At 48.0% G+C, this 12,063-nt stretch overlaps 3 protein-coding genes across 4 annotated transcripts in view; 1 reads left to right on the top strand and 2 right to left on the bottom strand.

Moving 5' to 3' along the window:
- MAD1L1 (mitotic arrest deficient 1 like 1) overlaps window positions 1–4,342 on the bottom strand; it is a 350,265-nt gene extending 345,923 nt beyond the window's left edge. The window contains exons 1-3 of one of the 2 annotated variants that reach the window (XM_041462740.1): window positions 4,287–4,342; window positions 3,064–3,217; window positions 1,623–1,763 (exon numbers count right to left, since the gene is read on the bottom strand). In XM_041462740.1, coding sequence (XP_041318674.1) covers window positions 1,623–1,763; window positions 3,064–3,213 — 291 coding nt within the window. In that variant the 5' untranslated portion in view covers window positions 3,214–3,217; window positions 4,287–4,342. Of the gene's footprint in view, window positions 1–1,622; window positions 1,764–3,063; window positions 3,218–3,973; window positions 4,133–4,286 lie in introns of those variants that run through there. The other variant, XM_041462739.1, reaches the window with a different exon arrangement.
- Window positions 4,343–4,661: 319 nt separating this feature from the next.
- Window positions 4,662–7,485, bottom strand: MRM2 (mitochondrial rRNA methyltransferase 2). The gene is made up of 3 exons (XM_041462535.1): window positions 7,431–7,485; window positions 6,491–6,741; window positions 4,662–5,794 (listed from the first exon to the last, which is right to left on the bottom strand). Exons 1-3 carry the CDS (start codon window positions 7,466–7,468, stop codon window positions 5,370–5,372), a joined length of 714 nt encoding a protein of 237 aa, XP_041318469.1. The 5' UTR covers window positions 7,469–7,485; the 3' UTR covers window positions 4,662–5,369.
- Window positions 7,486–7,513: 28 nt separating this feature from the next.
- Window positions 7,514–12,008, top strand: NUDT1 (nudix hydrolase 1). The gene is made up of 4 exons (XM_041462574.1): window positions 7,514–7,605; window positions 8,194–8,354; window positions 11,153–11,298; window positions 11,508–12,008. Exons 2-4 carry the CDS (start codon window positions 8,203–8,205, stop codon window positions 11,678–11,680), a joined length of 471 nt encoding a protein of 156 aa, XP_041318508.1. The 5' UTR covers window positions 7,514–7,605; window positions 8,194–8,202; the 3' UTR covers window positions 11,681–12,008.
- The last annotated feature ends 55 nt before the right edge of the window (window positions 12,009–12,063 follow it).

The raw sequence follows: 12,063 nt of genomic DNA, 5'->3' as shown, positions 1-12,063 counted from the left end.
TCATTCCTCATTACCATGGTCACCAATGGTAATTGCTTCATCATGAAGCAAAGGTACTGAGACTAGCAAGGACAAAAATTTATCAGCAGTAACTCAGTGGAATTACCCAAGGAATTACCCAGGGAAATGGAGCTGGAAAATTAAGAGACCACGTCTTCCAAATCTCTTTCACTACGACATGGCTGGGAGAATACAGATGTGGCTTCACAGACTCCATTGCACACTCTCCAGCAGATCAAAAATGAAAACATTCAATCTCCAATTTAAAGCTGACCCACGCACAGCAAACTGACTTTCAGAAGCTCAGCCCTCAACAGCTGGGTTAATAAGACAAACTTCCCTCTGCAACTTCTGGAATTGAGGCCATTTAAAAGAAAATATTATCAACCAATACAATAAATATTTTTGAAGTCTGACAACCTTTCATATACCATTTCAGTTTATTCCTACCACAAATTGATTGATACTTATTGAAAAAATGCATAGTAAATTGCTTTGCTAATCAAAGCAACTGAGACACGGATTTGCATAGTAAGCAAGGATTATGCAAAGCAATGTGAGGTTCCTAAAACCTTTATCCACATGACTCAGAAAAACACAGAATCTGAGCAGGGTAATTACCACAGTGCTGGATTAATGCTGCTCCCTTTTTTTGTACTAGTATTTCAAGGGTTTCTGTGACTGACTCAGCTACATTCCAGTTTGAACTCTTCCTGGCCTAATCCTACATCACCTTACTTCAGAGGAAGGAGGAATTTAATCACTGACTCCCTATTTCACAACCACACACTAAATGTGTCACCCTCATAAAATACAACAAAACATACTTAATATTTTTTACAGATTTCTTTTTCAATAATCAGCCACATAGAAGACTTTTATTATGCTACAAAAGCCACTGATCCACAGCTTATTTCAGTAACATTGTTAAGCAAACATATGTGGGCAGAAAAGCAGAACCCAATAAAAGCTATTAGTCCCTGAGTGAGGCTCACTGTTTTATCAGTGCAGGCTCTCTTGCGTGACACTGCATGGCTGGAACTGCTGCCATTCCAATTAATTACACTCACACAAACCAAATGCTGTCCATTGTGCCAGCAGAAGTTTAAACCCTCTAGGAGAAAAATTAAATATTATTAAATACTTCTGGGAGAAACATATAACAAATCCCTTTTGTTACTGCTACCCTTGACACCTTCAGTGCTAAACTAACAGAATCCAGTGATCAGACCATCAGCCTGTGAACCTAACGAGGCTTCAAGTTCACACTCTTGTGCACATTAGCAAGTTAGTGCAGCGCACTGAGAGGGGACCTGCAGAGCAGTTCTGTAGCTGCATTGGTGCTGGCAACTTGACACCCACACCTGCAGTAAATGCAAACACAGTAAATGCATTCCAGATTCACTGAAGTCCTGCTCTGAAGAGAGTGTCCATTAGCAGCTGGAGAACACCAGCTTGTCCCTGGAGTTCACCTTTCAGTTTAGTTTCACTCCAAAAAGAGAGTAACTATACACATTCTGAGACAGACCACTGCAGACCAAAGCACACCCCTGATGTAAATGATCTCCATGTGTTCTGGCTCAGGCCAATGCTCCCAAGCCATGGGCAAACATCCCACTCACCTCATAGTTCCTGGCATTGGTATTAGCTGCCTTCTCCAGCTCGATGCGAGCTCGTTTGTGGCTCAGCTCCATCTGCATCTTCTCCCGTTCCACCTGCAGCAGCTGGGATTTGGAGTGGATCTGCCCAGCCTGCTCCTCCAGCTGGCCAGTTCATGTGTGAAAAGGGACATGGCACACCATTAACAGCACAGCACTATCATCGTGCCCTGTGCTGCTCAGCTGACATTAACTTGCCATTTTACAAACTATCACCACATTTCTGGTACCTCTCACACCAGCTGTAGATGGGGAAACAAAGAGTTCAACACCACACTCAGAAACCCACAGCAAACCAAGGAGAATTGGAAAGAAACTAATTCCTTGTTATTAAGTCAAAATTTCTCAATCTCTAGATGTAGCCTGACAAAAATCTACTTCTCTATCTAAAAAGCTAATTATGGACTCCCCAAGCCCAAGAAGCACAGATCATGCTCTCAATAAAAGTAGCTGCTGAGCAAAATAACACGTTCTTCCATGACCTCTACAACATAATACTTCATTTTTTCATTCAAATTACCTGAGAGCACAGACAATACCAACAGAATTGCTCACATCCTGGAGATCCAACACACAGCCAATGGAGACTCTAACCAGAGAGAGCCTCCTGCAACTACTGCTGCCACCAGAGATGTAGCACAGACAGAAAAAGCTTAAATTTTTGTCAACATTCCAAATGCAAAGCGGATTTACATTAAAAAAAAAACAAACTTATTTTGTACTTAAGAGGCTGAAATAGAAATTATATTAAGATACAGAATAGAGAAACTTCATTCCAGCCTAACAAACAGTCCCTGGGATCTAAGATGTCAATTTACTTTATGCTTTATGAGCCTGAAGCAGCTAACAGAAAACAAAAAGTAAATAACCCAGGTGGATAAGAAAGCACAACTGGTTTGCATATCAAAGCTACACCTCAATGCAAGTCTCCTGGATGTGTCCAGGAAAAGAAGCCTTTAAATCCTGAAAAAAAGGTAACAAAGTGTTTTACCAGAAAAATGTTAAGATATAAAGCTCCTTTGTTCAGCAATATGAAAACAATTCACAATTTAATTTCCTGAGCTGGTACACAGATATAACTAGCAGGGAATAAATTCAAAGGACCTTTCTTAAACTTTTACAAAACAGAAATAAATCTGTCTGACACTGTAAAAAAAATCAAATATATTCTGGAAAAGATTCCAGAATGGTGACAGCAAGCTTCCTTTATTTGTTTATGTCAATTTCAGAATGTCAATATCAGAATGTCCGTTTCAGAATGTTAACATCAGAATGTCAGTTTCAGAATGTCAATTTCTGAAAGAACAGTCAGATCTGAATGAAATTCCCAGCTCCTGGAATCAAAAGGAGCACACGACCACACTGGAGTGATACTGCAGGAATCACCAAGATGAGGACTCCTCACCTGCATCCTCTGCTGGTACTGCAGCTGTAAGGAGCTTTGAGAAGATCCTGGTGTAGCCAGCCCAGACACTCCCTCCATACGCTGTGAAATGAAGTTGTTGAGGGATCTCAGGGTGGAGAAGACAGTGGTATTATTTTCCAAGTCCTCCATGGCTCTGGAAATGGACACAAAAACATCAGCAAAACACTCAAAGCAAGCTGCTCTGCTAAAGAGGCATTCATCACTGCCCTGAGGAAACATTAAACATGAGGGCTTTCAATTTACAGGGTAAAATCAACCTGCAAATCACTGCTGGGATCCACAGAAAACATGACCCACCCAGGCTGAAGTTGTAATTTTTTCTGAAATAAAAAAGGATGCAAGACGACCTTTTCTTCTCTGATGAAACCAAACTCATTGTTCTTTCCCCTAAGTTTTGAAGCTGATGGGAGCAGAACTCCACAGTAGCAGCAAACCCTTCCTGCCACACAACTTGTTTCTGGTTTCCCAGAAGCACCTTGGACTCTTAATTTCCAACAAGAATTCTTCCCATGTCCACTGATCACTTGTGTAAGTGAAACTGCATCTCACTATTCATATGATGAGATGTAGCTCTTCCTTCCCATTCAGAAAGATACTAAAAAAAAGGCCAAAGATAAAACAAGGATGGAGCTCAGAAAAGCCTGCAAGGTTTCCTAGGAAATTTAGCAGCCTTAGGTGAGTCCCTCCAGTGACTGCACGCTCCATAAATCCCCAGAACACCAGGAAAGGCAGCCACAACATCCACACGGCTTGTAGCACAGACAGAGACCTGCGGCTGCCTCCTGCATCCCCGGGGTCACAGCGCAGCCACTGTCTGCATTTACAGCACCACGAGCAGAAGCAACAGATCTGCCAAAACCCAAACTGAGCGCTGGAGTAGCAAACGCACCTGCCGGCAGGCAGCTCCAGCGAGCCCGTTCTCAAACCTACTAACAATTGAGAGAGGGCACTTAGGTGTGGGAGCCGGTCCGGTTCAGGAGCCCCCGTGGCCAAGGCTCCCTCGGGACCCGCGGCGGGCAGCCAACACCGAGAGCGGCCGCGGCGGGCACGGGGCAGCTCCGGGCACCGAGGGGTTCGCCCGCACGACTCCCCCAGGGGAAGAGCGGGCTGTGACGGGCGCGGCCGGAGCCCTCCTCCTCCTCCTCTCCCCTTTCCCCCCGTCCTTGCCCTCGCCCCTTCCCCGTCCCTCCCTCAGCGCTCACCGCCGCGCGCCCCGCTTGGATCTCCCTCCTCGCCCCGGCCACGGGATCTCGCGGGAACTCCGCGCCCGCCTCTCGCGAGAGCGGCGGCGCCGGCAGCCGTAACGGCGGCACTATGCGCGCAGCGCTTCCCGCGCTACCGTAATGCCCCGACAACGGCGGCGAGCCCGGGAGCTCGGCCCGGCCCCCAAAATCCGCCCCGCGCCCTCCCGCTCCGGCACCGATCCCGTCAGCAGCCCCAAATGAGCTGTTGGTGATGAGAAAGGCCTGGGAGCCTTAAAAACAGCCTCTCATGTAACTCATGCCACAGTCAGCCCGATAAAAGCACTATTTAATATAAAATTTGTCACTTTCAGATAAGGCAGCGGCTGAATTTATTTGTGCGAACAGATTTCCGGCAATTCAATCATTCTCCCTGCTGGGATCTTAGGAACATCTTGTCTTTTTGCCTGAGAAACACCACTGGCCACACCTAAAAAGCACTGGGGGGATGATCTGCACGGCCATGACCCTGTCCCACTGCCATTGACTGGATTTATGAGTGCCAGGGAGCAGCAACTCCTAAATATAACCTGTGTGTGCAGGAGAGGCAGCAGAGCCATGGGGATGAACATTCCCAAGTCAGCCGTGCCTCTCACACGGCTGTGTTCACACCCTGCGTGAGGATGCAGACCCTGATGCGCACAGAAATATTTTCATTTTTTACCTGTGCTAATAAATTGCACCAGCTTCTAAAAGGCACTGAAATGGCTCAAACTCCCCTTTGCTGTTCCCTCACGTTCTGACAATCACCTTTATGGTCAGTCTCATGTATGACAGCATTAACGGTGCAATGGTTTTCAGGCATGCATTAAAAACTCATATAATCAGTGTTTTATTTTCATTTCCATTACTCCAGCCCCAGAGGTTGCCTTTCAGATTACTCCTCTCCATTCCCAACCATTTTGTCCACAAGTATTTGAAAAGCCTGACGGACTTAAAGAAGAGTAGCAAACTTCCCCAAGGCCTTAATGGTGGGATTTTCCTTTTAACACCCACTAAACTGAGATTTCCAGTCAAATTCACAGAATGTGCAGCTCATGACTTTCATTTCCCTCTGTACAGCCTTGCCAAGTAATAAGATTCCGCAGAGTCCTTCCGGCTGGCCTGAGGCTTTATAGTTCTCACATCCTGGAACTGCTCCTTCAGTTTGTTTTGCAGCAGGCGGGCCTCGGATCCATCCCAGAATTTACAGAGCATCGTTCCTTTCGGCTTTAAAATGCTTTGGGCTATATCCAGGAGGCCTAAACACAGACTGATCAGCTTCTGGTGATCCAGCTCTTTGATGCCTGTGGCATTGGGTGCCATGTCACTCAGGATGACATCTGCCTTCCCCAAGGGAAGCAGGCTCTGGATGGCCCTCAGCGTGCTGGGCTCTGCCATGTCAGTCTCTGACAGGAAAACCGCCCCTTCCAGAGGAGAAATCCGCAGCAGGTCAACGCCAAGCACGAAGCCGGTGGGGACAGCAGCATCTGTAAGGATGAATGACACAGGGAACGCTCAGAGTGGCTGCAAAAACCTGCACATGCACGAGCTCTGTCAGTAGACACAACCCACCCGCTGCCAGAGCTGCCTTCTCATCCCCTGGCAGTTTGCTGGGTGCATCTGGATGGAGGGTTTGCCATAAGCTCATCCGTTCAAGATCTAAAAACTCAGCTACTTTGGATAAACAAAGAGGATTTTTCTTGGTTTTCTGCTGCTCTTACAAGGCCGACAGTCCAGAAATCCTGGTGCAGATGATAACACCTCAGTTTGTAAATATCAATGGCTTCACCCATATACACCATGCAAAGCAGTTGCTTCCATTTTGCGAGAAAGGAAACAATATTTCAAATAAGCCAAGGTAATTGCTAAAGGTCACATCAATTTCAGAACTGGATGAAGGGATCTTCCCCACAAGAACTAATCAGATCACTAGCACCACATGGTATGTTTTATTTTATAAACACAGTTTCTCTATATGAAGATTTACTAGGCTCACCTCTTCATGTTTTTATCAGTGACCCTGGCACTTGCCAGTACCCATGTCCCCTCCCCATACTGTTATCATCATAATATTTCCTTGATTTCATAGTATTTCGATTTAGATTCCGTAGTATTTCACAGACCTTGCACACACTTCAAGAGGAGTATCATCCCCATCTCGCCTGCCAAAAAATTGCACTTACCAGTACCTAAGGCATTGACCCTCTCTACAGCAACCTGGCTCCAAGCACCAGGTGCTGCTCCACAGTCAAGAACAGAAAATCCTGGACGAAGAACACAGAGCTTGTCATCAATTTCCAGCAACTTGAAGGCGCTTCGGCACCGGTACTGCTGCTGCTTGGATGCCTTGACAAAGGGATCCTTCAAGTGCCGCTCCAACCACCTCTGCTCAGTTCCAGTTTTCCTCAGAAACTTCACCGTGGTGTGCAGGCATCTGCTCACCCAAAGCCAGGAAGAGAGGCAAGTCAACCAGTTAGTACATAACCACCCACTCTGTATTTCAAAAGTCTCTATAATAATTCATTCCAGCCACGACAGGCAGCCAGGGAGGGTGTGGAGTCTCCCTGTCCGGAGACATTCTCAATACAGCTGGACACATTCCTATGTCACCTGCTCCAGGCGACCCTGCCTTGGCAGGGTCATTGGGCCAGATGCTCTCCAGAGGTCCCTTCCAACCCAAACCATTCTGTGATTCTAAAAAGAAGCCCCCACATTTGAGATTTTGGCACCTTTACTTATCAGGTCCTATCACAACAGCAGGGTCAGATTTTGGATGAGGCCTCACGTGTTACCCCGAGCTAAGGGGGGAAAGAGATCCCACTCCTGCTTCTGCCCAGGTGTTTTAAGGACACGACATGGCAGAGTGACCCCCGCACCCCTGAGCTGCCTCAGCGGGACCGGTGGCCTCCGTGAGCCCCTCAGAAGAACGGAGGGATGCCCGAAGCCCGGCAGAGCAACCAAGAGCCACGACCCGTGTGCGGCCGGAGCCGCCGCACGGCATTAACCTAAAACCCCAAACGCCCATTATCCCATTCCCGAGGGAAACTCCAGGCGCCGGCACTAGCGGCACCCCACCATCCCCCTCGTGGGCGCCGGCATCGCTTCAGCACCCCCGCCACGCACCTGCCCCGGGCAATGACAGCTCCGCCCGGGCCCGCCATGGCCGCCTCAGCCCGCCCCGGCCCGCCTCCCCTCACGGCGGCCGCGGGCGGGGCGGCGGCGGCGCGGGAAGAGCGGGACGGGCCGCGGCTGAGGGCGACACCGGGGCGGGCGGGAAAGCTGCGAGTGTGGGGCTGAGGTGCGCGGGGACGGCGATGGGAGTGCAGGGGGGTCAGGGATTGGGATGGGGGATCAGCGATTTGGGGAAGGGGCGCTGGGAGTCAAGGATTCGGGGAGGGGATGTTGAGGGTGGTAAGGGATTCGGGGAGGGAGTTTAGGAGGAACAAGGATTTAGGGAGAGCGGATCGGAGATTTGGGGAGGGGTTTCTAGGGGCTCAGGGATTCGGGGAAGAGGTGTTGAAGGTGGTCGGAGAATCTGGGGGACAGGGATTTGCGGAGGGGATCGAAGATTTGGGGAAGGGGTGCTGGGAATCGGGGTGGTGGGAGAGGATGTTAAAGGTGGCCAGGATTCGGAGGGGGTGGTTTGGGGAAACAAGGATTTGGGAAGGGGGGGATCAAACTTTGGGAACGGGGTGCAGAGGTAGCAGGAGAGCGAAGGTCAGTGGGAGTGTTAGAGAGGCAGGTATTGGGAGAGGTACTGGGGGATCAGGGTTTAGGGACCGGGCACTGGGGAGCCTGTTCGGGGGCTGAGGGGCTCTGCACCCCCCGTGTCCCCTCGGAACGGGGCCGGGAACCCTTGGCACAGCGTGCCCGCCTCGTCCCTCAGCCAGGAGCCATGCACACGTCCAGGCTCTTCACCCTCGTCCTGGTGGTGCAGCCGTCCCGCGTCCTCCTGGGCATGAAGAAGCGCGGGTTCGGCGCCGGGCTGTGGAACGGCTTCGGGGGGAAGGTGCAGCCCGGGGAGAGCATCGAGGAGGCTGCCCGCAGGTGAGGGCCGGGCCGGCGCCACGGGGACAGGTATGGGGGCACAGCCGGAGGTGTTGGACCATCGGCAGTGGGCTGCAGGTGGAGGTAGCACGGCTCATCTGGTTAGTGACACCCTCGTGTTACCCACCAGTGCAGTCATGATCCAGCTCTGAAGCCCTGCTCCACCGGTGATGAGGGATCATCCTCATGTATAGAGAAACAGGATTGCTCCCCCTTTGTCATCTGCACATCTTAAATTCATCCAGTCTGTGAGCAGCTGGAACTTCCTGCGTCCTCCCTCCCATCTCCTGGACTCTGATCTAAACTGAGAATGAGTCTGAGTAGTGGGTAGAGGTTCTTGCAATCTTCAGAGAGGTGCAGGGTTTAATTTTGGCTATATAGCAGAATTACAGTTAATTTAATTTAAATAATTAGCCAAACTGCTTATTATTTGATTGTATGGTGTGATATTATGGTGTGACATTTTTTAAGTGCTAATGCTGAGTTGTGGAATTGAATCTCATCAGTAAAAAGGCAGAGTGTAATTTCTGAACCCTTCAGTAGTGATTTCTTGTAGTTCTTTCATCTGTCTGGTCATTAAAATGAAGTAGCAAATCACAGCTGAATTGCTAAATTCCTTTAAAAATTAGGTACCTTGTTCTTTACATGAATGTTGCTGATACAAAGCCATGCTTTGCCATCTACTCATTTTCTGATAACATGCCCAAAGCTGCCCTTGCACCTGCAGGAAGATCAGTCATGGTGTGCTCAGCTGGTTCCCAACAGCTTCTGCCCTCAACAGCCTCCTCAGCTGTGCCACACAACTGCCCAGGCTCTGTGGTGAGCTGGGCCCAGGGACAGAAGGGTCTCTGTGCAGATGTGCTCCCAGCAGCCTTAACGTACCTGACACTTCATTGTGGCTTTTCGTGTGATTTATCATCTCTGAGTGGCGGGACATAAGTTTTGTCACTTAACATTTGCTAGACTTACCTGCCACTGGCTGTGGGGTAAATCTAATGGTTTAATGTAGCATTTGATTTCCTTATGTGTTTACCTGTGCTGGCCCCGAGTTTGACACAAGACGTCAAGTGCTAAAATTTTCCTCAATCCAAATGCAATGTGCCACAGCACAGCCAGCACCTGCTGCTGGGGTCTGACCCCATCTCTTCACCTGCAGTTTACTCCAGAATGACACAAGTTCCTGCTGAGGTCAGCTGGGCAGGAAGCTGTCCCCAGAGCCAGGAGCAGCTGGACACGCTGGCCACCTTGCTGGCTGGAGCACTGCTGGTGCAGTGCTGCCTCGGGGCACAGCTCTGCTGCAGGAAGCACCACACACTCCAAATCAAACTTCCCTTGTACCACTTCCACTCTGCGCTGGCAGCTGAGGTCTGAGGTTGTGGTTCCACATTGCTCTGTCTTAGTTGAGTTGGCAGAGGCAGCAGGTGTGAAGTCTCAGCACAGGTAGTTAAATATTAAGCCAAAACATGAACAAAAGTTCCCAGTACCAGCAAGATTTACATCTTCTGCTGTGTACAGCACATTCCCACGAGCACCTGGACAGGTCCTCAGTGGCACATCTTGTAAGGGGAGCATTTAGTGAATGAGTTATTTCTAGTTTGCCACCTGTAATGTTCCCACTTGCTACAAACAGAGCCAAGCAGCTGATGGATAAATTGCCTGGAAAACTGTAGCAGTGTTGTGCTTTGTTGTTCAATTATCAGTGCCTGTAAAAGGAGGCTTTTAGAGTCATTGCTGGAAAACTGCCTCTATTTTAGACATAGATAGCTTCTCAGAAAATAAACTAAAACTAGCCAAGACATTAATTTGAAGTATAATTTTGAAAGATGGGATCCATGAAACCAATGCCAAAGAAAGCTGGAGCCTTAAAATAATTTCCATTACATTTTAAAATTGTTGTTCCTGCCAAATAGGCAACTACATTAATTATTAACTATATCTAAAGATACACAGTTTCAGAGTATTCCTTATTTTTGTACATTAGGAAAACCATGACTAACTTCAAGCCATGCTGCTTCTGTTAGAGGGAGGTAAAATAAAAAAAGCTCTGAGCACAGAGCATAAAAAGAGGAAATAATTGAACGTGTTTCAAGTAGCTGTGCATGGTGGTGCGTGGAAAAGAACTGGCACAGCTCTTCAAGTGCTCTTAAAAGTCTCGCCTTCTGGCCTCTTGTTATGCTCAATGTGCTTCCAAGGAGCAGAAAGGCAAACTTTGCACAATTGCTTTGTGTTTTTTACACTGCATTTGAATGGGAACTGGAATTCTCAACCTTCTGTGTGCAAATGGTGTTATGGAGTGTGTAATTTAACTAAGCTTCAGTTTGCCTCAGAAGCAGCTGATTGTGTAGCAGGTATAGATATTCTTTCTGGTGTTCATGACCTGCTTCACAGTTCTAAAAGGTTCAGCTTGACGTTGGCAAAGCCTTTTGCCTCTCTAATTGATGTGTGTCTTGACGTTCTGAAGCCACACCCAGCTACAATCACATGATGTCACATACCCACTTCTCCCTTACCTCCGAGAAGAGCTCCATGTTGCAAGAACTAAATTCTACTAAAGGATCCATTTTCCTGAATCTTCCCCTTCCAACACAGAGTGTTTTCCTGCCAGGCTCAGGAGCCTGAAATAACACACAATCCCACCTGTGGTGTTGTAGCCTTCTGGCTTGGTGCAGGTCTGTTGTATTATAAGAGCTTTCAGCTTTGGTTCACTGGAAGGGTTTTAAATGTGTGAGTAAAGCTAATGACTGCATTTTTGTCCTCACAATGCTCACTTCCTTGTAAGAAGTCTTTTCCTTGTGCAGGGAGCTTCTGGAGGAGAGTGGACTGACTGTGGACACCTTGCAGAAGATGGGTCAGATCACATTTGAATTTGTAGGCAACTCTGAACTCATGGATGTTCACATTTTCCGGGCAGATCACTTTCATGGAGAGCCTACAGAAAGTGAGGGTAGGTAGCTGGTGTGGGGAAAGGATGTGCATGCTCTTCTAAGACAGCATTGCCCTTATGAAATGGAGAACTATTAATGCTAAAATGCCTCCCAGAAGGAAGGCAGCTGGGCTGTAGAGGGAAGCTGCTTGTTGACCAATATTCACAGTATAAGCAGCAAAAATCCAATAGCAAGTTCCATGCAGAATTCTTTTGTTTTCTGCCACCAGAAATGCGGCCCCAGTGGTTTCAGCTGGACGAGGTGCCATTCCATCGCATGTGGCCAGATGACAGCTACTGGTTTCCCCTGGTGCTTCAGAGAAAGTTGTTTCGTGGCTATTTTAAGTTCCAGGGACAAGACACCATCCTGGAGCACAGCCTGAAAGAAGTGGAGGAAGTTTAAGAAAGCAGAAGCATTCAGCCCACATGCGACTGCCCACATTGGGCTACAGCATCCTTGTGACTTATGAGGGTCTCCTTGCTCAGCTCTCCAGAAAACAACAGTTATTTTCCAGGTCGCTGCAAAGTAAGGAAAGTAAGGGGGTTTCTTAGAGCAGAAATAAAAGTAACAAGGTTTTCCATGCTGTCAAGTCCCTGGTTGTGGTAGGCTTTGGTGGTTATGTGATCACAGCTATTAAAAACTTAAGTGTTAACCCTTTTTAGTGGCTTAAGCTCTTCCCTTATGGGTGTATTTTTTTATTATTATTAAAAATAATTTTTTAGTAAAAGCATGTGTTCTGTTGTAATAGTGCTGTGAAAGCCTTTTGAAAAGTTCAAAGCAGAGAT

Source organism: Pyrgilauda ruficollis, unplaced genomic scaffold, assembly GCF_017590135.1.
Source record: "Pyrgilauda ruficollis isolate IOZ18807 unplaced genomic scaffold, ASM1759013v1 scaffold16, whole genome shotgun sequence".
NCBI classification, from domain to species: Eukaryota; Metazoa; Chordata; class Aves; order Passeriformes; family Passeridae; genus Pyrgilauda; species Pyrgilauda ruficollis.
The sequence above is the reverse complement of the archived record's forward strand: the minus strand, read 5'-3'. Positions and strand labels throughout refer to the sequence as shown.